The sequence below is a fragment of the Camelina sativa genome, chromosome 9, assembly GCF_030686135.1.
Source record: "Camelina sativa cultivar CO46 ecotype springtype chromosome 9, ASM3068613v1".
In the NCBI taxonomy this organism is placed as follows: Eukaryota; Viridiplantae; Streptophyta; class Magnoliopsida; order Brassicales; family Brassicaceae; genus Camelina; species Camelina sativa.
Genome location: NC_141888.1, coordinates 37,430,054 through 37,455,377, shown reverse-complemented (window position 1 = coordinate 37,455,377; position 25,324 = coordinate 37,430,054). Strand labels below are relative to the sequence as shown.

At 34.2% G+C, this 25,324-nt stretch overlaps 4 protein-coding genes and 1 pseudogene across 59 annotated transcripts; 4 read left to right on the top strand and 1 right to left on the bottom strand.

The window, feature by feature from the left end:
• Nucleotides 1–4,037, top strand: LOC104713474 (sulfate transporter 2.2). The gene is made up of 12 exons (XM_010430599.3): nucleotides 1–538; nucleotides 625–673; nucleotides 753–960; nucleotides 1,075–1,249; nucleotides 1,351–1,416; nucleotides 1,513–1,743; nucleotides 1,830–1,956; nucleotides 2,143–2,429; nucleotides 3,004–3,197; nucleotides 3,278–3,372; nucleotides 3,458–3,534; nucleotides 3,692–4,037. Exons 1-12 carry the CDS (start codon nucleotides 227–229, stop codon nucleotides 3,842–3,844), a joined length of 1,974 nt encoding a protein of 657 aa, XP_010428901.2. The 5' UTR covers nucleotides 1–226; the 3' UTR covers nucleotides 3,845–4,037.
• Nucleotides 4,038–4,550: 513 nt separating this feature from the next.
• Nucleotides 4,551–6,926, top strand: LOC104713472 (agamous-like MADS-box protein AGL66; annotated as a pseudogene). Its single transcript, XR_015565617.1, has 10 exons — nucleotides 4,551–4,938; nucleotides 5,034–5,087; nucleotides 5,162–5,194; nucleotides 5,292–5,310; nucleotides 5,417–5,478; nucleotides 5,579–5,606; nucleotides 5,710–5,771; nucleotides 5,876–5,975; nucleotides 6,091–6,422; nucleotides 6,508–6,926. The product of XR_015565617.1 is annotated as an agamous-like MADS-box protein AGL66 (transcript).
• Nucleotides 6,927–9,148: 2,222 nt separating this feature from the next.
• LOC147939235 (uncharacterized) lies at nucleotides 9,149–12,590 on the top strand. Of its 2 annotated transcripts, XM_087463821.1 has the most exons (15): nucleotides 9,154–9,298; nucleotides 9,388–9,522; nucleotides 9,643–9,786; nucleotides 9,864–9,952; nucleotides 10,051–10,107; nucleotides 10,396–10,536; nucleotides 10,660–10,731; nucleotides 10,819–10,938; nucleotides 11,028–11,147; nucleotides 11,248–11,355; nucleotides 11,456–11,570; nucleotides 11,681–11,761; nucleotides 11,852–11,910; nucleotides 12,072–12,168; nucleotides 12,267–12,590. In XM_087463821.1, the coding sequence occupies exons 1-14, from the start codon at nucleotides 9,182–9,184 to the stop codon at nucleotides 12,163–12,165; spliced, it is 1,452 nt and encodes a 483-aa protein (XP_087319947.1). In that variant the 5' UTR covers nucleotides 9,154–9,181; the 3' UTR covers nucleotides 12,166–12,168; nucleotides 12,267–12,590. The 2 variants fall into 2 exon arrangements, with proteins under 2 accessions (XP_087319948.1, XP_087319947.1); XM_087463822.1 differs by lacking the exon at nucleotides 10,660–10,731 and having other exon boundaries at nucleotides 9,149–9,298.
• Nucleotides 12,591–12,682: 92 nt separating this feature from the next.
• On the top strand, nucleotides 12,683–21,364 carry LOC104713469 (uncharacterized). 50 transcript variants are annotated; one of them, XM_087463855.1, is made up of 34 exons: nucleotides 12,708–12,929; nucleotides 13,119–13,361; nucleotides 13,467–13,519; nucleotides 13,604–13,647; nucleotides 13,723–13,837; nucleotides 13,930–14,016; nucleotides 14,232–14,413; nucleotides 14,508–14,565; nucleotides 14,735–14,860; nucleotides 14,988–15,059; nucleotides 15,206–15,299; nucleotides 15,444–15,516; nucleotides 15,651–15,713; nucleotides 15,828–15,932; nucleotides 16,060–16,302; nucleotides 16,463–16,519; nucleotides 16,611–16,662; nucleotides 16,770–16,822; nucleotides 16,946–17,041; nucleotides 17,279–17,384; nucleotides 17,459–17,515; nucleotides 17,656–17,744; nucleotides 17,815–17,892; nucleotides 17,989–18,053; nucleotides 18,148–18,373; nucleotides 18,470–18,535; nucleotides 18,669–18,711; nucleotides 18,971–19,061; nucleotides 19,308–19,340; nucleotides 19,491–19,576; nucleotides 19,686–19,787; nucleotides 19,907–19,968; nucleotides 20,106–20,215; nucleotides 20,537–21,364. In XM_087463855.1, exons 11-21 carry the CDS (start codon nucleotides 15,256–15,258, stop codon nucleotides 17,473–17,475), a joined length of 909 nt encoding a protein of 302 aa, XP_087319981.1. In that variant the 5' UTR covers nucleotides 12,708–12,929; nucleotides 13,119–13,361; nucleotides 13,467–13,519; nucleotides 13,604–13,647; nucleotides 13,723–13,837; nucleotides 13,930–14,016; nucleotides 14,232–14,413; nucleotides 14,508–14,565; nucleotides 14,735–14,860; nucleotides 14,988–15,059; nucleotides 15,206–15,255; the 3' UTR covers nucleotides 17,476–17,515; nucleotides 17,656–17,744; nucleotides 17,815–17,892; nucleotides 17,989–18,053; nucleotides 18,148–18,373; nucleotides 18,470–18,535; nucleotides 18,669–18,711; nucleotides 18,971–19,061; nucleotides 19,308–19,340; nucleotides 19,491–19,576; nucleotides 19,686–19,787; nucleotides 19,907–19,968; nucleotides 20,106–20,215; nucleotides 20,537–21,364. The 50 variants fall into 50 exon arrangements, with proteins under 50 accessions (XP_087319966.1, XP_087319981.1, XP_087319980.1 ...); XM_087463860.1 differs by having other exon boundaries at nucleotides 12,728–12,929; nucleotides 14,508–14,625; nucleotides 17,279–17,380; nucleotides 17,466–17,515; nucleotides 19,444–19,576; XM_087463869.1 differs by having other exon boundaries at nucleotides 12,728–12,929; nucleotides 14,508–14,625; nucleotides 17,279–17,380; ... (1 more) ...; nucleotides 18,145–18,373; nucleotides 19,477–19,576.
• Nucleotides 20,329–24,042, bottom strand: LOC104713471 (agamous-like MADS-box protein AGL104). 5 transcript variants are annotated; one of them, XR_755639.3, is made up of 12 exons: nucleotides 23,917–24,042; nucleotides 23,558–23,756; nucleotides 22,337–22,390; nucleotides 22,201–22,236; nucleotides 22,086–22,104; nucleotides 21,878–21,945; nucleotides 21,740–21,761; nucleotides 21,592–21,653; nucleotides 21,409–21,508; nucleotides 21,177–21,328; nucleotides 20,934–21,078; nucleotides 20,329–20,787 (listed from the first exon to the last, which is right to left on the bottom strand). XR_755639.3 is itself a non-coding variant. In XM_010430596.3 (11 exons), the coding sequence occupies exons 1-11, from the start codon at nucleotides 23,972–23,974 to the stop codon at nucleotides 21,015–21,017; spliced, it is 834 nt and encodes a 277-aa protein (XP_010428898.1). In that variant the 5' UTR covers nucleotides 23,975–24,001; the 3' UTR covers nucleotides 20,805–21,014. The 5 variants fall into 5 exon arrangements, 3 of the variants coding, with proteins under 3 accessions (XP_010428898.1, XP_010428899.1, XP_087319997.1); XR_015565104.1 differs by lacking the exons at nucleotides 23,558–23,756; nucleotides 23,917–24,042 and adding an exon at nucleotides 22,523–22,653; XM_010430596.3 differs by lacking the exon at nucleotides 20,329–20,787 and having other exon boundaries at nucleotides 20,805–21,078; nucleotides 23,917–24,001.
• Nucleotides 24,043–25,324: the final 1,282 nt, after the last annotated feature.

Genomic DNA, 25,324 nt, shown 5'->3' with positions numbered 1-25,324 from the left:
GTATTATTTTCTACATAAAGTAACAGCTTTTATTTTTTGGACAACAAAAGTAAAAGCTTTTTAGTAATGCATTTAATTCATATTCAAGACTAAGGACCAAAGTTTGCAATTAAATACTTTCTTTTTAATTTTAAAAGTATATGTTATAGATATATGACAACGGCAGTATATATATAGAGAGAGAAGGCTCTATCACACACTTCCAAAACCCACAAAGATAACAAAAATGGGCATAGAGCTTCAGAACCACCAGAGCCACCATGAAGACGGCCCTGCCGAAGAGCCAATATCGCGGTGGCTGGTAGATACTCCGGTGCCACCAAGCATGTGGCAAGAGCTTGCTGGGTACATAAGAAAAAATCTGTTGTCCAAAAAGGATAATAGGAGGAACAAGACGAAGAACTCATCATCAAACCCTGTTTACTCTTGTCTTAAATCGGTTTTCCCTATACTTATTTGGGGAAGACAATACAAACTCAACTTGTTCAAGAAAGATTTGATGGCTGGTCTCACTCTCGCTAGTCTTTGCATTCCTCAGGTAAACTTTGACTCACTAATTACAATATATGTCGATATAATCAATGTTGGATTCTTGTAGATACATTTTTCAGTTTCATTTTTCAGAGTATAGGATATGCGAATTTGGCTGGACTTGATCCAGAGTACGGTCTATGTAAGTCCAAAACTCCAGTTGTGTATAGTTCCTTAGGTTTTGCCAGAGAATTTAATTTAAATATAAATATAAATAACAGATACAAGTGTGGTACCACCTTTGATATATTCGACGATGGGAAGTTCGAGAGAGTTAGCCATTGGTCCTGTGGCTGTCGTTTCGCTTCTGCTTTCGTCAATGGTTCGTGACCTTCAAGATCCGGTCACCGACCCAGTTGCTTACAGGAAAATTGTCTTCACGGTCACGTTTTTCGCTGGCGCCTTTCAAGCCATCTTTGGACTCTTCAGGCAAATTGCATAGAGATTCATTATATATTTATATAATATTAATATATTCGTGGACCAAACGACGACGACAAAGGTGTATTAATCTAATAAAAAATGTTTATTATAATGTATCAGGTTAGGGTTTTTGGTGGACTTTTTGTCACATGCTGCACTTGTTGGGTTCATGGCTGGTGCTGCCATTGTCATTGGTTTACAACAACTCAAAGGTTTATTTGGTTTGTCTCATTTTACCAACAAAACCGATATAGTTTCGGTTTTATCTTCGGTTTTCCACTCGCTTCACCATCCGGTACGAACGAATTTTTATTATATTTTTCATTCTCAGTTCTTTTGGTTAAATTTATAAGTGAGGAATTTTGTATTTATCTCAAATATTAATTACTTTTGCAGTGGCAACCTCTGAACTTTGTCATCGGTAGTTCATTCCTAATCTTCATTCTCCTAGCGAGATTTCTCGTAAGTAAATTCTTTTTTTTTTCATATATTAATACATCCACATCAAAAATATTAATTAATTCATTTATTGGTTTGGTTTTTTATAAAAACGCTCAGGGGAAAAGAAACAAGAAATTGTTTTGGATACCGGCAATGGCACCGCTAATATCAGTGGTATTAGCAACACTAATCGTGTATTTAACCAACGCTGAGACACGAGGGGTTAAGATTGTAAAACACATTAAACCAGGGTTTAACCAACCTTCGGTTAACCAGTTACAATTCAGCAGTCCACATCTCGGTCAAATCGTCAAAATTGGTCTTATTTCTGCAATTATCGCACTCACGGTTAGTATAATATTCCTCTATCTATATATATTAAAAAAAAACAAATTTAATCACTGATTAATCTGTAATTAAATGAAATAATACAGGAAGCAATTGCAGTGGGGAGATCGTTTGCGACGATCAAAGGGTATCGTCTAGATGGGAACAAAGAGATGATGGCTATGGGATTTATGAACATCGCTGGCTCTTTTACTTCTTGCTATGTGGCTACCGGTAAAAATTTTCCTTTTTTTTTTTTTTGAATCTTCCGGTTTTATTAATTTTACATAACATAAGTAACATAAGTTAAACCGGTTTAGTAATATTAAAATAAAGCATGCTCACTTTTTGATAAATGTTGTATATTATTATTAGTAACGGATACGGATCACGTATAGCTTATGTTTCTATCAAAAACAGGGTCATTCTCAAGAACGGCAGTGAATTTTAGCGCTGGGTGCGAGACGGTAGTTTCGAACATTGTAATGGCGATAACAGTGATGATTTCGCTAGAAGTATTAACGAGGTTTCTCTACTTCACACCAACAGCGATTCTCGCGTCCATAATCCTGTCGGCGCTTCCAGGTCTCATTGATATCTCTGGCGCTTTACATATATGGAAACTCGATAAACTCGATTTTCTTGTCCTTGCTGCTGCCTTCTTCGGTGTCCTCTTTGCCTCAGTCGAGATCGGTCTTCTTCTTGCCGTGAGTCTTTCTTTCTCCTTCATTACATTTTTATTTTTGTTTCTTTCTTAAAATCTTATCCGGAAAAATACAACAAAATATTGATTGATGGGGGGGGGGACCTAAGGGGTCGAGGTTAAGTCAACTAAACTCTCTATCAAATCATATCATGTGAACAAATTATACAGTACTAAAAGCGTCAATATCTCATAGATAATTTAACCAAATAAATTTGTTATAGATTAAGCTACTAGGCCGACCAAATTCGCTGTTTATAGATAGACCCTCAAAGACAAAACATAGCAATAATGTATAATGTTTTCAGTCAAGTGGCAAATATTTATTACACATATATTTTGTTGGGTCACAAAAATGAAGTCGGGTTGTTGATGAACAACAAGACAACTTACCTTTGACAATGGACTATTTCAAAGAATAATCAGTTTCTAATTCAAAATTGATTGTATCTTTTCTGAGATGATGATTTTTCAACTTATATATTTATCGCATACCAAATTCCATTTTTGTACGGATTTGGGTTTTATATCATGTAGAAAAAATGAATTTAGTCTGAGTATTTTGTATATTTGTGTAGGTGGGGATATCGTTTACCAGAATAATGTTAAGTTCGATAAGACCAAACATTGAGGCCTTAGGGAGGTTGTCAAAAACAGATATATTCGGTGACATAAATCAGTACCCAATGGCTATTAAGACTCCAGGACTATTGACTCTTCGAATCAGTTCTCCTTTGCTATGCTTTGCAAACGCCAATTTTATTAGAGACAGGTTAATTTATATTTCATTATATTTTCATTAATTTACTCGTATGCACACTTTGACGATTTTTTTTTTTTTTGAACTCTCAGAATATTAAATTCAGTTCGAGAAGTAGAAGAAGAAGAAAATGAACAAGAAGTTCCAAAAGATAAAGTTCTTCAAGTATTAATTCTCGACATTTCTTGTAAGCCTCCACATTCTATGATGCTAATTTATAGATTTTCTAAATGATATGTCTAGTAAAAATTTAACAAAATATAATTGTAAAGGCGTGATGGGCATCGATACATCAGGAGTAGTTGCACTTGAAGAACTACATAAAGAGCTGGCTTCAAATGACATCCGGGTACATTTTAACCTTTTTTTTTTTTTTGTCTCCCATGAACTATATAGGGATAGCATATGCTCAATCAAATGTTATTCATTCACTAAAACTAGGTACATAGGTGGATTCATTGGTTATTCAACTTACAAATTTTCTTCTATGCGCTTTGGAAATTCAGTTAGTGATCGCTAGTCCGAGATGGAGGATTCTTCACAAATTGAAGCGAGCAAAATTGGAGGAGAAAGTGAAAGAAGAAAATATATTTATGACAGTTGGAGAAGCCGTAGATATACATGTAAGAGCAAGATCTACGTCACATGATTTGTGTTGATATATGTGAGCTTCACAACCAAAACAGATAATCTAGTGGTTTGTGATAATATTGTTGTTGTGTGTTGTGTCGTATATATAGCCTAATGAATGGCTAATAGTTTTTATAAAATTTACACATGACTAGTATAGATCCCAATGCAATATGACATATTAAATCTTCAATCTAATGACATGATTTGACTTCGTTATCATCGCTGTGTTTTTTCTGGAATAAAACTATGAAATTTTTTTTATGTATGTTTTCTTCTTGTAAAATAATGCCACCTCAACGATTGCTCTTGTGATGCATTTACAAATCATCCGTAAAATATGCATTTTACATATTGTATTTTCTTCTATGGTTGATATCTATAATCAATTACATTCCTAAGTTAATTAAAAAGAAAAAGTCATATTAACTCCTAAATGATAAAACCTGTAATAAAATCTTGAGATAGTGTTATAGCTAGCCGTTGAAGAAAAATTAAATATATGAACGTTAAGTAGATATTGTCGAAGGAAAATCAAATATTGACAAAAGAACATAAAAGTTATGCGTACCGGTTAATCTGAATGTTAATAATCGTCATTGATTTTTTATACCGGTTTTTAATTTTCTTATTACCGGACACCACATAACTCGATCTCATATACTTCTTTGTTGATTTTTTCCGTGGCAATTCCTAATTCGTTCAAAGAACAAAACCCTTAAATCTCTCCCATAAATTGCTAACCGATCGAAACTCTCTTTCTTTATACCTAACCTCTCCTTCTTTCATGGTTCTCTTTTCTCTCGTCCATACATTTCTCATACATATACGCACTTTTGCCTCCAATGATCAGATTCTCTCATTCATGCAAAAAAAAAAGAAAGAGAAGAAAGCAGAATCTTTGAATTTGTTAATGCTGTTGATCGAATCAGAAAGACATGGGCCGAGTGAAATTGGAGATAAAGAGAATAGAGAACACGACGAATCGACAAGTTACGTTCTCGAAAAGACGAAATGGTCTGATTAAGAAAGCTTATGAATTGTCCATTCTTTGTGACATCGACATTGCTCTCCTCATGTTCTCTCCCTCCGATCGCCTTAGCCTCTTTTCCGGCAAAACAAGGTTTTTTTTTTTCTTCTTTGTCATTTTACATTTTCTTTCCTAACACGAAAACATTCATTTGATCTTTTATATTTATTGGTTAAACTCTTGGTCAGGATCGAAGACGTTTTCTCAAGATACATCAATCTTTCTGACCAAGAACGAGAAAAGTAAGCATGATCGCAATCATCTCCTTTGATCAACCTTTTTATTTTCCTAACATTTCTCTTTCGTTTTGTTTCAGTGCTCTAGTATTCCCCGATCAGAGCCGACGCCCGTACGTATCTTACTCTTACTTATTATTATCAATGAATAACCATATGGTTATAATTAAAATACTAATTTGTTTATTGACTTTTTTTTTTATCTTACAGAGATTTCCAGAGCAAGGAGGTACGTAATTAGACTAAGTATTAGTATGTAATGTGTGTTTACATATGTTGAATCCAATGATATATTTAAGATTATTGATATCGAAATTTTCATTGTCACGTGACAGTATCTACTCCGGACTTTGCAGCAACTCAAGACTGAGAATGATATTGCTCTTCAGCTCACCAAGTTTTAATTTATTTCTCTTGTCTTTTATTATTATAAAACTTTTTAATAATTCGGAAAAGTTGATTTTCTTCATTTTTCTTAATTGGATGATTTTAAAAAGCCCTGCAGCGATCAACTCTGACGTCGAGGTGATTCTTCTAATATAATTTTTTTAAAAAATCTCTAGCTGATAACTACAATTTTACGTTATTTTTATCCTATAACCACTGCAATTTTTCAATCTGAACGAAGGAACTTGAGCATGAAGTTTATAAGTTACAACAACAGCTTCATATAGCAGAGGAAGAACTAAGGTCTTCTTTTTTCTTTTTAACTAAAAACTACAAAATGTGATGTAATATATGAAAAATGTATGTAAAAAAGTTAGTGACTAATCGTTATACGCGAATACAATTAGGACATACGAACCAGATCCAAACAGGTTTACAACAATGGAAGAGTACGAAACTTGTGAGAAGCAGCTTACGGACACCTTAACACGTATCGGTCAACGACGGGTCAATACCTTAAAAACTCACACTTGTTTTTATTTATTTTTCTCATCATAATGATTGATGATGATAATAACCCAAACAAAAATAGTAGCTGCTGAAATAATTTCTTGAGACGCAGGAACATATATTGAATGACCTATCCTCATACGAAGCATCTGCTATACAACAACAGCAAAACATGGGTGGACCTTTCGTAAACGACGTTGTTGGAGGCTGGCTGTCTGAAAATGGGCCAACTCAAGCCCATTTATTCGACGCATCAGCTCACTCAGCGATGTATGAAACGTTGTTGCAAGGAAGTACCAAAACAACATTATGGGTGAATCTAACGTATCGAATCATAACGGTGACATGTTCCAAGAATGGGCTCAGACCTACAATTCTACTACGGGCCATAATCCCTCAGCCCTATTTCCTCCAATGCAACAGCAGCAGCAGCATCAGCATCAGGTTCTTAATTTTCTCCTTATTAAAAATAAATTAAATTTATTTTGCCATCTGATTAAAAATATTTTATTTTTGAATATGTCATCAGCATGGCCTGGTGGGTTCTTCTAATGTGGAAGAGATTGAAATCCCGGTTATGAAGGAGGAGGCACAAGCAGACCACGAGGTCTCCGACTATCATATTATGAAGAGGGAGGCACAAGCAGACCACGAGGTTTCCGACTATCATATTATGAAGAGGGAGGCACAAGCAGACCACGAGGTCTCCGACTATGATATTCGAATGCCTCAGCTCAGTAGCCAATAATAACCTTTAGAAATTTCAATTTACCATATCTTATTTACATATTTATACGCTTTTGTCATTTATCATAATTAGGTTTTACTTATATACATTCACATAAACACAAATTTTCAACACCTCATGATCCTTTTATCGAATTGTATATTGTATTTCGTACACAGCGTTTCTATACCATGATTAGAAACAATGATTTTTTCTTTTTTTCTCTGTTTAGCATCAATAACGAGATTTTTTTTTTTTAATTGAATGTAAAATTAATTCAAACAGGAAAACTGTTTTACAATGACTGTTGCAAGTTGCTGAGTTTGCTAATCAAGACCAAGCGAGTAAGAACAAGAGTTACAACTTATGTAAATTAAGTAGGCCGAGTGGCAAACCATAAGGCCAGCCCTTCGTCAACGAGAACGTTTTCTAAATAGAGACAAATAGACAATATCATATTTAGTATTAAGACATGCATGTATCCTATCCAGATATATACATATAATATAGTTTTAAACATATGTGTTTATCCAATTTTGTTTATTTTTCTTAAACAACATTTTTAAAAAAATAGAAATTTATTGATAATTTTGACATTTACAGACGTTTTGGGAAACCAAACATAAAATAGTGATTTTGGATTTTTTTTTTCTTTTATTATTATCAATAACTATCTTTAGATAAAATTTTCTAAAAAGCTATACAATTAGCTGCATTAACCTATTTTTATCTACTTAATAGTTAATACAATATCTTCTATCAATAATGGACAAGTCAAATATTTTTGTAAGATAATATTATATTATATATAGACTAAGTATATAACCATATATGCAGAGGATTTGATTGGGTGATGTCACGTGAAAATGTCCTCCTTCTATTTAGAACTTGAATTATTTGTGTTAAACAAAATTAAAATAGTATAAATTATATACCAACATGATATAAGAATTTAACAGTGAACTGTAAATAAGAAAATAAGTAAAATTCATCTTATTCAAGATAAGTTTCTAGTTCTCCTTCGAACATATTTTTTTTAGTGATTAAAAAGTTTTTTGTTTTGAAAAGGATAGTTGAATTTGAAACTATCATATCTTATTAACGAACAACTGTCAAAACAATGAGAAGTACAGTAATTAGTAATGTTTTTAAACCCGGACCGCACTAGTCGGTTGGACCGGTCTAACCGTGATCCGGTAAATATTCCGGTTCGGATTACTTCTAAAAACTGGACAAATATAAAACTGCAAAAAACCGGAAAAAACCTGCTAAAAACCCATGAACCGATGGTTGAACCGGCAGGTCGGACTGGTGGATCGGTAACAAATTAAAATATTTTATTTTTATCATATTTCAAACTCAAACTAAATTAAAAATAAATGTTGTTATTTATAAAAAATTACTTAGTTATTTTATCTAATTATTTAGAAGTTTAATTTTAGTTGTTTAATAATTAATTATGTGTGTTTTGTTCATATATTTATAAAAAATAGATATTTTCTATTTATAAAATGTAAACAAACCAATAAACTATTTGACCCGTAGTTCAACCAGTCTGACATTGGTAATTAGTTGGTAATTAGTTTTGCATAATATTTTGAAAAAGTGGTCTTATTTCCAAATTATAATATTTAAATAAATAATCCTGAATTAGTAGTATATAGTGATATGACAAAAATATCTTTTAAAGGAAAAGATCCTCACAAAATTTAGAAAAGCCAAATAATCAACTAGAAGCTTGACACTTGTAAACTTTGTTGACTTATGCCACCTTTCACTGATGTCTTACCTTGGTAGAATCCAATCAAAAGATGTACCAATCATTATCTCCATATTTCTTTCCTCTTATCTGACAATGAATCTTATTATTTTTATAGAAAACTCAGAGTACAGCCTAATATTGGCTTTAGGCTGTTAAAAACTAAACCATATTTTATATCCATCAAATCTAAAAGTAGTTATTAAATTTCTCATTTTTTGACAACTATTCTAAATATGATGATTATATTTTTTCACTTTTACATATTTGTTTTAATGGGCCTGGCTTTTTCACATTTTTATGATTTGAATGTGTAAAGTAGTCATATAAATTTATATAGTTAAAAACTAAAATTATTGTATTTGAAAATATTATATAAAATTATAAATTATTAATGTATGTTTTTCTCCAAAATATAAAATTTATAACACAAATATGAAAATGAGAATTATAAAAATGTATTTACGAAAACAGTTAGTGATTTAATCCACATTATATAGATTTTTAATCTATGTCTAACAAATTATGTTAATGGTAAAACAGTAATATATTGGAACTTCTAGGTTATTTTTAAAATTTTATTTAGCTGTTTTTTTTTGGTATGCCACATCAGCCTCTTGTGTTTAGGTGAGCCGGTTTGACGTCTCACCTTTGCTATATAAATTATACCGATCAATAGATAAGGGTATATCCTTCTTCTCACAAGAATCGGCAAACATGTCTTCTTCTGACAATATATTCGACGACGAAGCATTGCAGTTGAGTCCTTTCTGTTCTACGGGATCACCAGATCCATGTATTCTGGAATCGCCAGACTCATATATTCCGTTAATGGTGTACTTCTCTTTTTTTTTCTTTCACGACTGAATTTTCTCTGAAAATATTTATTAATGACAAAACTTTTGGATTTGTGAAATATATAGGATCTTCTAGAGAACGAAACTATTGAACTTATCTCTGACTCGATGAACGAAAGTAACCCCTTAATGTCATCTCAAGAATCAAATCTAGAGGCATATCAAGGGATATCAACACTACTACAAGATCCACTTGAAATGGTATATTACTTACACTTCAACATAGATCAGGAAATCTACCCAAATACTGAGATCTACCCAACTACTGAGAGTAATCTATATATTCTAATAAATGTAATTTCATGTATTTTATGTAAGCAGCAGCAGCAGCAACAACAACACCAAGTGCTGCAACAACAACCACTAGAGAATTCGTCTGACTTGTGGTTAGAAAATAACTTAACAGACGATTTTTCAAGTAAAACTTTGCTAAATAGTTTTCAGGAGTCTAGTGTTTTTGCAAAGGTAAAAACTGTTCGTTGGAGTGGTTTTGATTTGATTAACTATTATTACATTTAAAAGTTAATTTGTTTATTTTTCAGAACCAAATAGAGATTGGTCAAGTGGCGCAAGAAAATAATGGATTTGCACATCCAACTATGACTAGTTCTCCAATTATTCCAGCACCTTTGTATGAAATTAATTAATTTACACCAAAAATTAATATAATACAAAACTCTACTTTCTTACGTAAATTCATACTAATATAAAAGTGATTAACTGATCCAGGTTACATGGAGATCATTTTGATGCATTTGGATCATATTCTCAGTCTCAATCACTTGGGTACATTATTTAAAATATAATATCATGTTAATAAATTTGCTAAATGTACGTACTTATCATTCTTTGTGTACCTGAATAGTTTAGAGAACCACTGTTAAACAATAATACTATAATTTTTTATGATGTGAATCAAACTATGAATGGTGGCGAAAATTCAGAGAATTTTGGTTCTTTATAGTCCCCAACAATCTCATTAGAAATTGATACTATTGCTACTCAAATGCAGTTGTATACTTATAACATTGATTTATAGAGTTCTCATAAGAATATCATTTTCATGAAATATAGGTCACAAAACTACCCGTCTTACCAGACACCTCGACCAGTCACTTCTTCTGCTAACATGTATGGTCAGCAACCTCCCCAAATGAATTTCACTGGTAGACAAAATGAACCTAACAATTCAAGGATGGTTAACAATTCAGCTATGTAAGATCAATATTTTTTTTGTTTTTTTTTTTTCACATTTATTTACGATAAAAATAGTTATATGTAAAATTTGGATTCATTTAGAATGTCTCGACCGGTCACTTCTTTTGTTAACATGTATAGTCGTCAGCAACCGAACCCATCGATTTTCATCTATGAACCTCATAATTTAAGGATGGTTAACAATTCAGCTATGTAAGATCAAATATTTTGTACTATACTATTATTTAATTATATTTATGATAAAAATGGTTACATGTAAAATCTATTGGATTGATGCAGGACGCCTCGACCAGTCATCACTTCTTCTTTTAACATGTATGGTCAGCAAACGCCCCTACCGATTTTCACCGGTAGACCAAATGAACCTCACTATTTAAGGATGGTTAACAATCCAACTATGTAAGATCAAATATTTTTTTTATTGTACTATTATTCAAATTTATTTATGATAAAGATAGTTACATGTAAAATCTATTGGATTGATGCAGGACGCCTCAACCAGTCATCACTTCTTATGCTAACATGTATGGTCAGCAACCACCCCCTATGATGTTCACCGGTAGACAAAATGAACTTCACAATTTAAGGATGGGTAACAATCAAGCTATGTAAGATCAACTAATTTTTATGACTCCACTTGTATATCATTTTCTCAAATTTATTTATAATTAAAATACTTACATGTAAAATCTATTGGATTCATTGCAGGACATATCCTTTACAAAACCAAACTAATATCATGCCTACCTATAATCTTGCTCCACAAAGTAACATTCCATACATACCCATACCTCAAGTGCCTTCGAGTTTTCCCAGGTAAACAAGTCATAATCTAGTAAGCACAAGAGAAAAAATAAGTTTTCGTGTTCTTACATTATTTTTTTTTATTGCTTTCCATTATACCTTGCTTTTATAGGCATCTTGATGGCATGCAAAGATCAGTGAATCAGTCTTTATCGGGGCTAAGGCTCTCCAACCTTAACACTCCGATGCAGATACATCCATATGCAAACTCAGCCATACCTCCACAGGTAGAATTTAGTTTATGCAATGGAAAATGTATTATATGTATTTCAATATTTTAGTAATGACTACGTATGGCACTGGAAAAGCTTTATTTTGATAAGAACAAATGTCACAGGACGAAGGTGTGGGATATAAGCGACGAGGTTACCAAAATCGGTTTGAGTTGGGAGAGTCATCATCTTCGGCTCAGCGTCAGGTACACAGTTTCCAAAAAACTCTTAAAATTATTCTTTTAGAAAATAAATGAAAGAAAAAAACAATAATATGAGTTGGTTAAATAATGCAGAGAGTTGTACCAGGAGGCCAAAATATTACTCCAGCTGCAGTGAACGTTGATGAGCCGAGGTTGAATACTTTCCATTGACCATGCACACAATTTTCAAATATAAATTCGTAATTCTATATTTAGGTGTCTCTCTCAATCTGATACAATTTATTAAATTAATCACAGGTTACTTTTTAAAAAAAATTTGTAAGGAACATAACAAATTCATTTTTTTTTTCAGGCAAACAAATAATATATACAATCCAATATATGAAAGCCTCGGTTTACATGTTGATCCTCACTTGAGAAACTACCATTTTATGAGGACAGACTAAAAAGTAATTGTTTCGTTTAAATTTTTCTTATCGTATGAATTTAAAACTGACTTCATTGGTTACATAACAGGAATTCATGAGTTGTTCTCCTTAAACTGTAGGTTGCTGATCGATCTTCAAACCTGGGATAAGTGATAATGGTGCATGCTTCATCTCTTTTGTTTTTTCTCAGTATGGTACCTAGTTCCCTCAAACCTTGAGTGAGGTTACATAATGGTGCAGACTCTATCTTTTTTTTGTTGGTTTCTTTTTTTTTCTTCGGTTATGGAACCTGGTTCTCCCTCCTGTGGCAGCATTTATGTGTACACCTTGTTGTACATGTTATGTTATTGTACCTTAAACAATGTGTTTCTTTCTCTTATTTGTAAGACTTTTCTCCATCGTTTTTGGATTTTGGTTCGAATTTGAAGTATTATTGGCTTTTATTGGGTCTGGTTTGGTTCAAAAGTTACTCTCTCCTTACACTAACCAAATGTGAGTTGGTTATGTTTTATTTTTCAAATTTGGTTTAATCCCTGAAACGATGTAATCATGAGGAAGCTAGGAAAGACAAATGAAGAATATACAAGGAGGAGAGATCTAGGTTATAATGAGAACACACGCTAAGAGAGAGAGAGAGAGAGAGAGAGAGAGAGAGAGAGAGAGAGAGAGAGAGAGAGAGAGAGAGAGAGGGAGAGATCTAGGTTATAATGACGACGGAAGAGCAAACATAGAAACCTGAACAAGTCGGTCACAGAGAAGAGAGAGGCGCAAGAATAAAACTGGTAAAGATATCTAACCCCTTCTTGATGATATTTTTGTTTTATACGCAGATTACAGATAGCGACAACTCGAAAAAACCTAGATCCAGATCAAGGTCGGCGAATCTGTATGCGATACTTAGAGAGAGAGTACTCTTCTTTACTTCATCATCGCTAACTCTAACCTCTACTCTGTTTTTTTTTAACCCTTAGGTCGTGATCGTGAATGATGACGAAGATGATCGTTGTGGCTTGAAACGACAGCGTATGGAAACTTCTGGGAATTGGGCTTTAGGTGTTAGTTGGCTGCCCATATTCATCGTTCGGGTCCATTAACTAATACGTCATCGTTTTTGGATCATCGTCTCCTTCCTTCCCCTTCCTTTTGTCTGTCTGATATCAAAACGGAACAAGTGGGGGAGTGAGGACTGATCTGAACTTTGGTATTGATTAAAGGTACCTCCTTTGTTCCTTCTTCTTCTAAATCTACGATTTTTTTTTTTTTTTTTTGTTACTGAGTTGTTGTGTGTGATTTGAAATTTCATGTCTTCAAATTCTCAGAATCGTTGAAGCATTGTAATGGCGACGAGAGAGCAAACAAGTTAGAGAGAGAGGTATCTATCTTTTTTCTTTTTTTGTGTGTTCTTCTTATGATTTTGACTGGGTTAGTGTGTGTGTGTGTGTGTGTGTGAATATAGTTTAGTTCTGTGAAACACAATCGTCGCCAAGGTGCTTGCTTAAGGTAACAACAAAAACTGGTTCTACTGCTTTGATCGATGAATTTACTATTTTAAGATTTAATTATTCTGTGAATCAGATGAAGGGGATCATCATCATTCAAGGAAGGTAGAGACCATGTACAAGTACAACTAATTCCATGAGCCAACGTCCAACATGATGATGATGAAGAAGAAGAAGAAGAACACCTCCAGGTTTTGTTTCATATCATCTTTCACTTATGTTTAAGTGCAACTATACTTTGTTTTAACCATTCTTACTATTTTCAAATCATACTTTGGTTAAGGTTGGTTCTTTTCATTGTGGGAGACACTCTGGTTCCGGAAAGAATAGACAAATACCACAATATCTCCATGAAGCTGAAGGTTGAAAGGTACGACCTACCACTTTCCCCAAATTGCAGCATGTAGTACTAAAACACACTTATTTCTTACAAATTTTGGTGTGTGTGTGTGTGTGTTATTCTTTAACCGACAACTGTTAGCTTGTTGAAAACATACTTTTCCGTTTCTTATTTCCTGTGAAATTTTTTTGTCCTTTGTTTCTTCAAAAGCGACTTTCTTTTATTAAAGGTGTACTTCCATGTAGGAAAGAGCAAGGAGCAAGTTGAGGCGCTGTCAAAAGAGTTGTCTCATCGTGCGGTTGTGCCATGATGGTAGCATCATTCCATTAGATGATTCTTTGGGTTTTGCTGCAAATTTTTCATACATGCTGGGATATGGTAGTCCTCAGACGAAAGAGCTCATGAGGCTTTATGTCACCATCCACAGGTTTCTTCTGGCTCTCTCTGTTTTTACATGTCTCAAAACTTAATCAATAAGCTATTTTTTTTAATGTGTTTTATGATTTTGTTCGCTCTCTCAGGTTCCGAGCCAGCCAAGCAATGGCTCTTATCTTGAAGGAGATTCTGCCAAGATCCAAGGTTTGTTTGTTTGTTCTCTTGGACCAGGAATTTTGGGAAATTATCTTCGATGGCGTTCAGGTTAAGTTGGATATATATTCTTGCGAGACATGAAGTTTTATGATTTGTTTTACCATTACAAAACTGTAGACTCTGACTTCTCACGATTCTTTTGTTTCATATCTCACAGGGGGACCTTCGAATAACTATTGCCAGAATATCCGGTCCGGTGATGTGTACATCCCTCGGGGTGTTTCTGTCCCAGCTCTTGACAAAGATTGTCCTTGCGGACTAGTTCCGAGCCCAATCAATTTTGGTAATGTGTTGTGTTTGACTGCATATGTCTCTCTATTGAAGTGGTCATTTGGTCTTAATTTTGATGGTCAACTGAATCCAACTTATTTGGTTCACTTATTAAATTGGTTTGGTTGATAATATGTCAGAGCTGGCCTGTACGTACCCCTAGGCCAGTTGCATCAAAGCTTGCTGCCGATACTCATCTACTTACTGGGAAGGTAATTACTCAATTTTTTTTTTTAAACAATGATAGTCAATTGAAGATGTGTGTTTTATGTTTTTTGTTGTTGTTGTTGTTGGTTTTCTTTTTCTTTTATTTTTGGTTACATTTACAATTATAAGGTTTAATTATTTTGTGAATCAGATCAAGGAGAAGGACCAGAAGGTCGAGACCATGTACAACTAATTCCATAAATGATACCATTCCATGAGCCAACGTCCAAGAAGAACACCTCCACGTTTGTTTCATATTATCCTTCACTTATGTCTGATTTTGTGTTATTATTTGTTCCTTTGAGATTTGTTAATGATCAGTGTTTGTCTTCATATTAAATGTAAAAAAAAGGGGGCAATTAGCTTAAATGGGAATTTTATTGTTGTAGGGACCTGAGACGAAGTGGGATTGATAATGGTGCTGGGTGTTCCTGTTCTCGTAGTGTCACCACATTGCTACAGGTATGTCTGATTTAGCCTTATTTTATGATGGTCTGTGAAGACTGTTCCAAGGTAGGTTGTAACACTCTGGTTTTGTTCCACTTAATGACTGGATATTTTGAATTGCCAAAGCTAATTTGTTCTTATATACATAGTACTCCAACCTCGATGCTGTTGTGTATGTTGGTTGTGGAGAGAGAGGAATTGAAATGATTGAGGTATATCTCTCTCATTCTGAATCTGCATATTGGTCATACAGTTCAGACATTTGATCTGATGTCTTCACTATTATTTAAGTTGAACTACTTTTTGAATTGTTCTTATTATTGCAGGATAAAGAGCTATTAGAACCAGTAGCTACAACACAATGCAAGCCGCAGGAAATATCAAGTTACTCTTACCGAAACAAGCACAGAAGTCAACAACAAGTCAAAGAGGTATCATTTTTTCGTCTTCTTATAGATCTATGAAGCTACAATTATTTCATCAGATTTGATTTAATATATATATGTTGTTGTGTATGTCTGTTGTCCTTATCTCACTTCTCCATTTTTTTTTCTTCAGTCTATTGACTTGGCTAACATGCCTGCCGACAGTGGATATCCTGCCTATTCAGCAGCACGTTTAGCATCTTTCTATCAACATGCTGGTAAAGTAAAATGTCTTGGTGGACCAGACCTTGATAGAAGTGTTACACTTGTTGGTGCAGTTTCATCTCCTGGAGGAGACTTTTCAGATCCTGTGACTGTTGCATTTCTAGTCACCCTTACTATTGTGCAGAATTCAGCTGGTCAATATCCCCTTAAGGTTTGAGTTTAAGTTACTCTCAAACAATGATAAAATTGATACATTGCAAAAAACGTTTGAGTTAATATATGGCTAACTTGATCAATTCGCAATCACTCCCTGTTTGAGACCATCTTTTGCTTGTTGCTCATTGAGTTTTTCGGTGATTTTCATTTCGCAGGATGCTGTGATAGAGCTGGAATTCCAGGGGATCAAGAAATCTTACACAATGCTTCAGGTTTGCATGAATCTTTAATCTTCCTACTTGCAACCGTAACTTTAAGCTATTTGGTTCACTTATTAAATTGGTTTGGTTGGTAATATGTCAGAGCTGGCCTCTTCGTACTGTCGAGGATGGGAGGACTTTGTTGTTTCCATGGCGTATTTCTCTTCAACTCTCTTATCTTATTATTAATTTGACTGATATATTCTAGTGATTGATGGTTCTTTTAATTTCATGTGTTGATTGATTATCTCTCTGACTGCAGGGAAACAAGTGTTACGAACACATCTAGCTACCTCTACCAACACAAGGCAAAAGGTAGATGGTCACATTATATGACCCAACGTGTGTGATTGATCGTATCACTTTTTTTTTTGTATAAGACGTGATGATGCCTGCACTTATGATGTTTTTCTTTCTTTTTGCGTGGTCTTGATGTAGGAAGTTTTGCTGTGGATCAAATCAGAGGAACGTGGAGACAATATATCAAAGGAACAGCCCAAAGATTATGTCTGGGGAACGTTAAACAGTGGCAAGGTAAACAAAATTCTGCTCTGCTTGGCCTTTTAAAAAGCTTACATGCTCTGAAATGAAAGCTGAGAGAAACAGACGTTTGAAATTTGTATTGCATGCTAATCACGACAGGCCATAATTTGAAATCATTGTACAATTAATGTTTAAAACCTTGGGATTTTGTTTTGATTTTTGGCTTTGCATGTGTATATAGCCATGTGTATGTTTCCAGGAGACTTTAAATAAACATTTGCCTTGCAGGTTGTTCCAGGATATATCCATGGTGTTTTGCGTAAAACGGTACCAAGATATGCGTCCCAAAGAGAGTTTGCCTTGAAGCATCACCTGATGATCCTTTTTTCAGCTAGTAACATTTTCCCCCTTAATACTTTGGTCATACTTTTTAATTGTTACTGGCTCACAAATTAATCAACTCGATAGTTCTCAGAGCTTTATGAAGTGATGCCTCCTGGCTCCTATTCTAACTGAGCTGGAAAGGTACTATTTACATTATCATTCATGGGCTACCAGATTTCTGATTTGCTTTGGTTTTATGAATCTTAAAATCGCTGTTACAGGTCGATTCTAGTGGTTGATGTTTTTTTAAAAATTTTATGTGTTTGTTTCACTGACTGCAGGGGAACGAGTGTTACAAACATAGCTGCTAGCTCTACCAATCCATGAATGTGACCATGAGCAACGTCGAGGAAGAAGAAGAACCCTCCAGGTTTTGTTTCAATCATTCATCACCATTGGTTAAGGTCAATTACTTTTTTTAACCATTCTTATTATTGTAGGATAAAGAGCCGTGTTAGAACCAGTAGCTACAAGCCTACAACACACAAAGCAAGCACAGAGGTCAACTTCAAGGCCAGGTTCTATATCGTTGTTTCTGAGATTGTATTGTTGTTAAGTGAGATCATGAGATGTCATTCTATTTCTTTTTCTTCTTCTTCTTGTTCATTCCGCAGTAATCTATGGGATGCGGACGTCTGAGCAGATATAAAACAAGGACAGAGGTCAACATCAAGGCCAGGTTCTATATCATTCTTTGTGAGATTATACTAATGTGGATAAGTGAGACCATGAGAGGTCATTCTAATTCTGTATTCTTCTTGTTCATTTAGCAGTAATCTCAGGGATGCGGACGTCAGAGCAGATATAAAACAAGGAGACCATTTCTTGCCTAAACCACCACTGCAGTTTCCTCGGGGAGACAAGTCGATGGACTTTAATAAAAGCATCAAACTGCTGGAAAGATAGCTAGTCTTCTGAGGAATCCATTCTGCACTCAGGCCAAAAAATTCAGCCACAGTTGTCTCAAGCCAAACGCAGTCATCAGCAAAATGTGTAGAGGTAGGTAACATTCTTAATAACCATTCTGATACCAAATCTGGTCTCACGATCCTCTTGACTCATGTAATAGTTTTTTGGTTGATTGCCTCATTCCAGGGAAACGAGTGTTAAAAACACTGATTATGGAAAGTCATGCCATCAACAACAAGTCAGAGAAGAGAGGTATCTTTTTTTCGTGTTTCTTCTAAATCTATGATTTTGATTTTCGTGTGAATATAGTTTTGTATGTTGACGGGTTTTTTTCGATTCTGTGCGCGTGATTTATTGACTCTCTCTCGTTGAATGTTTTATGAAGAATGAAGTAGATTCAGAACGAAACTGTTGCCAGCTTGCTTACGGTAAGAATATCAAACTGATTCTGGTGATTTCATCGATGATGGTCTTCGCGACTCAACAGATTGGAGAGTATTTGCTAGTGTTTTATTTATCTGTCCTGAAGCAAATGTTAATCTTTACTAATTCTGTTATCTTGGTGGAAATATTTGGAATTTAGGATCTTTGTTATTAGTTTGCTGCTTCATAACTTACTGGTTTGTGTCGCATTACGCATAGCACTAATTGTTTGATCTATCTGAAATGCTATCTATCTGGATGCAGGTAATTGTTAAATCCAACCTGTTTTCGTCAGAACAGTGTTTGAGGTTTCGGTTTTACAGATCCTTGTGTCAACATGGGTTACTATAACAATGTAAGTGTCTTTTTGTTTTCTTTTGTAGCAGTAGCTCTACTACTTTTATGTTCAAAATTGTAGTTCCATCGTTCTTTGTTTTTAAAGCATGATATTGTTGCACGTCTCTGATGAATGCAACGACCAAACTCATATTACAAAGGATTTAGATTAGGATTATTAAAGATATTAACGTTTTTGTTCATGAGTTTTCACGTTCTTAGTTTTAAAGCTGCAATTATTAAGTCTATTGCTTCTCTATATCAGGTGGAGATCTAAACTATGGAAGTCATTCTCCTGGTAAGCTCATCTTTATATTATATACTCTAACATTTATAGCTGTACAATCTTGGTTTGACCTTAGTCTTATAGACATTAAGAGTAATTTGGAATTGTATATCAGGCTTATAACTGGGAATCTCACAAACATGATCAGGCTTATAACTGCAGTTATTCAGCAAACTATGTGAAGGAATACATTGGAGCGTTTGTGAACCATCCAGAAGGTCTTGTCACCTATGAATCTCATCGAGAAGGTACACCAAAAACTTTCATAGCTGCAGCGTTTGTGAACCATCTATGTTATCTAGCTGGTAATTAGTCTAACTGTCTTCTTCTACTTTCTTGAATGTTTCATAATGTTAGGAACAAGGGTATAGCTGAGCAAGATCTTAAAAAAGTGGATGTAATTGCGCTACATTCTTTTGTCTCCTGAGGTCATTTCTCGCTAGGCTACTATAAATATAGGTAAACTTTTTTGAGTTTCGTTTAACTTTCCACTCATGCTCCTTGGTCTTTTATATAAGCTGATGTCGGGAAAACTAACCAGGCATAGAAGCTAAAGATGATATTGTTATATATTTCAGGAACCATTGGACATATCGCTCATGGAAATTCCACTGTTGTGAAAGCTATTTCTGGTGTGCAGGTAGATAATGAATATGCTTTACCCCTTTTCACAGTTCTATAAGCATGAGTAATTTGAATCTATGCTATATTTAGTCACCAGAGGCTCATCCATTGGACTCGCATACATCATTTGTGTGATTTCCTTCTCTTGTGCAGACTGTCCGTTTTAAGAATGAATTGGAACATGACCATTAAGCTTGGATATGCAAATGCCAAGATTTACAAATGCGAGGATGAGAAACGGCCTAGACCACAATGTGCTACAAGTGAGTCCTTTCTTGCAACAGTGTTTTCCAATCTTCTTCTTCTTCTACTATACCTTTGTGTCGAAGTCTTAACAATTTGAGACAGAGAAGTAAAGAAAGAGTACTTTTTGATCTTGCTGTAGTAAGAGATGTGTTTCTTTTATTGCTCTAAATGCATAAAGGCAACTAAAATCCAAGTAGACATCAGAATTGGCTAGCTTAAGGGCTAGAGAATGGCGTCAAGCATATGTATCTCTATTGAAGTGCTCATTTGGTCTTAATGTTGATAGTCAACTGAATTCAACTTATTTGGTTCACTTATTAGATTGGTTTGGTTGATAGTGAGTGTTCATCGTGATGATGCAACGGATACTCTCTCCCTTCAACATGTAATCAAAGGCCTTGTTGATCTCTGAGAATGACACTGTGTGAGTGATTAAGAACATAGAGATAAGTCTATTTGGAGCTGATCCTCCAATCCTCTACGTTCTTCATTACCTCGGCTATAACAAACCCTGGTTATAGCTTCAGGAACACTATGATTGCAAGTGACGAAGCACATAAAACCTGGTGGAGAGTGCACGACCCAATGCCTGAGAAATTGCGCAAGTTCTGACTACTAAGACTGAATTATTGAATGAGAAAACGCAACTTGAGTGGGATAGCAGAGAAAGGGAACTACAAAGATGGACATTGGAAGATAAAGATCAAAGATGAGAGACTTAAAGACTTCACGAACATTTCTGTTTTTGGGTGAGTATGCTTTGGCATTGGTTGGGGTGAGACGGGCTCTACTGATAATGCTTCCACCACCACTTCATCACCGCCGCACAAAGCTGCTTTCTCTTCCCTGTGAACTCCCTTGCAATAGCAGATCATCATAGCTGACAAAAAAAGTTTAAAAAATCCCAATTACAATTTAACATAGGTTATTATTTATTACTAATGTATATAAAACCAAATTGGTTTGACCTAGAAGGACCTTAGCTGATTGGAATGATGGGCTAAACTGGCTATCATATTGGCTTGTTCGGGCTCAGCAACAGACCATCCCTCTACGACGTTGTTTATAGGGATTCCTTCTATGCTCTGTTGGGTACTTGGTGCTTTGCATGACTTGTTCAACAAATGTTCCTACAATAATCAATTACTAAACTTAATTGTTCTCTACTCTAATAGCACATCAACTTGTTATGTCTAGTAGTATGGTTTACCCTTCTCTGAACAACACGCGTCAGGGTATTGATGAGATGAGCTTCACATGCTTCAATCTCCTCCATTGATGTAAACCTCACTGGATCTGGTTCGAATTTCCTATTGTGTATTTATATCACAAAAGTCAATATAACTCTTTACAGATCATGAAATTTTTGCAATGACTAATCAATGGAAAATACCTAAGTTCTTCCTCTGAGATTTGAAGCTGTTCTTGTAATCTACAAACTTCTTGCTCAAGAGCCTGTAACATTTGCAAATATGATTAGAAAAATTCCTTTGAAAAATATTTATATATTTTATTTAACAGAGAAAAGGGAAATTAATAACCTCGACATCGGAGAGGACAGGGCTATCAGAGTCGTGAAATAAATAAAAGGTCAGATATGAATATTATAAACATACATATACATCATTATATTAGCTAGCTAGATACAAAATTTATTATAAGGACGAAGAGAAAGAAACCGTGGTTCGTTAATATGGAGGGCCATGTCTTCTTGAGTTTTGAGTTGTTCAAGAGTTCTTAATAGATACTGTCACAAAAATAAAATGTTGATTAAAAACTACAATATATACACTTCTGTAAAATAAATACTTAACTCTGAAACTTGTGAAGAGCTTATGTGCATGGACCCAAATAAACTGGATTGTGTTTTTTACTGATTAGTCTCACCTCTTTGTGTTGAATACCTCTGCAAAAACAGGGAAGAAAGTTTATTTGCAAAATATAGATAAAAATTAAGTATTATACAATATTAATTCACTGCGAAGTGTGTGATGTTACTCACAGCTGGCGTTTGCTTTGATCGGGGAAAACTATGGCACTGAAAATATTAAAAACAAATCCAAAAGACATGTCAATAGATATATTATTTATTATAAAAAATAAATCTAAGTAGATTAATGCGATGAAGATACACATACTTCTCTCTTTCTTGATCAGGAAGATTGATGTACCTCGCGAAAACGTCCTCGATCCTGAATTTAACTCAAAATGAAGATACAACATCATCCATGTGTGAATTTACATTTACTTTTCATACATGTTATAAGTAAGTATACAACATTACGACTAATTTATGTATCGTTGAAAGAAGACGGGGAACAGACCGAGTTGCGGCAAACCGGGATGAAGGAGATAAGTTATGATTTATGAAGTACAGTAACAAGTAGAATTGGTCTGTGCTTCTGATTCTTATTTTACAGTTAGTGAACAAATTGTTTTCAAACTTTTAGTTTCTGAAAAAAAAAAGTTACGATGACAAGTTTTATCTGATGGAGGGGGAACTCGCACCGAGTCATCTGCATGCATTGACGTCATGAAAACATGTGTGTTTTGTATATAGCGTGCGACGTATACTGCGAGGCTTTCGTATTAGTCGGCGGTACTACTAGAGTATGGCCATGTGGGGATACAATTAAATTTATAATATTATTTTGAAAATTAGTAAACTTATCATAAAATAATCATTTTCCTCAACTTATATCATGATATCCTCATAAATATAGAGAACCAAGTATCATTTTTGTTTTTAAGCCCGTGAATCAATTAGAGAAAGATATAAAACTTGATGTTTTGGGGATTTTTTCTAATAATTTTATATTTTTTTTTGAACTAAAAATGACAACAGATTAAATATTTTAATGCAAGTGCCGGGGATATATATTATCCAAACTCCAAATTCCTTTATTTACAGACAAAGTTCGAAACTTTTGTTATTTACTAAACTACACTTCAACTCTCTTTACCAAATTGCATGGAACTTTTGTGATTATAGAAGCACACAGGAACTGTTTATATTTACGAAAAAGCTCGAATTTCTATTATTTAAAAAAAAAAAAGTCCCGGTAGCCCGGAATTTCCGGTAAGTTAAAAGCTTCAGTAATATGTAAAAACGTGTCGACGCTCGGTTGCACCTCTACTGAATACTAGTATGAAATAACTCAAAATTACTAGTAGAACAAAAGAAAACAGAAATCCACTATTCGGTGGCTTTCCACCACCAAAAAAGAAAAAGAAAAAAAGGCTTGTCAATGGGGAGCAGTAACATACATACGCAACACTTAAGCATAAGCTGGACAAGAGTAACGAGAAGAAAAGCATGAAATGTTCTATAACAAGAAATGAAAATATATATTATATACCTTTTTTGACCGGAAAAGAGACAAAGGCGATCGGAGGGAGAGAACATGAGGAGAGCAAGATCGATATCACAAAGTGTTGACAATTCATAAGCCTTCTTTATTAAACCTTTTTTACGTTTTGAGTACGTAATCTGTCGGTTCGTGCTCTTCTCTATCCGCTTTAACTCCAATTTAACCCGACCCATATATCCAATGGACACTGCAAATAATCAAAACGCGATCCTATTATGAATTGGTACGATACTTTTGATTTTAGTTGAAAAATCGTATATAATACGTTAAATGAGCCGACGAAAAGAGATTTTTATGTTGTGTGTGTGTTTGTAAGAGAAATAGAGAGAAGGAGAGTTACAACTTACAAAATTTAGACAAATCAGTCATATATGGACTACGTACATCACTTCCATTTATACTCATTTTTATATAAAATTAACTTATCTTTAATCTTATTATATAACAAATTGTTACTCAAAAAATTTAACCCTAGCATTTGGCCCAAGAGGTGCATATATACGTGAGAGATAATATTTATTTATTTATTTATTTCCTAGTCTTCTAATATGTATGCGCAGTGAAATATGTGAGAGATAAAAGATTCAACTCTTTGTATGTTTTTCTCTTTTTATTAGTAACATGGATGTGAATGTGAGTTTAAATCTAAACTAATGGTACAATAGCAACAAACAATATCGCATGTGTATAAGGGGATCTAATGAGTGAACAGTGAATCTTATTATAGGGAAGGTGCATGCCTCTCGATGAAGGGTCTTCGAAAGGAAGGCAAAGGCTAGGGTTCGTAATTTCGAATGGAATATTCTTGGATGTTACTAATGTAGTATATTTTAGTATTGTACATGACGACCACCTGGTCTCAGTTTATGACACGTGTAGATTTGTTTGTTTGTGTTGTCTCGGTTGTTGTTGTTACGCGCCGACAAGGAAAGGAGATGGAGGGAAAGAGAGAGAGATCTTCAATGCGAAGTTTGCTCTCTGTCTATGTAATTTAGAAATTTTTGACTGACCCGATTTGCATATGCCGGTTTAGAACCTTCGAATATTTTACTCATTCTACTAGTAAATTTTCTTCTTATTATGTTCCAATCTACCACTTATATACAAAATTATACTAAAAAATTTTGATAGAAAAGAAAACAAAAAATAGTAAAATTGGTATACAAGATTTTAGAAAATTAAAGAAGATTTTTTTTTTTGTCAACTATTGGGCCATAACTGGCTAGTCTATTAGACAAATTCCTACATTCGTAAGAGTTGAGACTCGATCCCGGGTGTGATGATGTCTTTTACAAATGGACTTACCTCCTGCCACTGCACTAAGGTCACTTGACAGAAAATTAAAAAAGAATACAATCTAAGAACGACGTATAGTATAACCACACACACAGTTAATTCCGAATATAAGACCATGTTTGATGAACCACAAGTTAAAAAATTATACAATCTAAAGCCTAAAGGGAGGAAAGATTGTATAGTAATCACCGAAAATTAAAGAAGAATACAATCTAAGGACGACGTATAGTATAACCACACGGTTAATTCCGAATATAAGACCATGTTTGATGAACCACAAGTTAAAAAATTATACAATCTAAGGCCTAAAGGGAGGAAAGACATCATATTCTGATTTTTACGGAAGATGGCAAAGTACCAAAACAATGTCATGTTTCGCAGTATACTCTGAACTGAGAGAGATTAATCAGTTCATCCCATTTATATATAGAATTTAACTCATACATTGAATCGATAGAA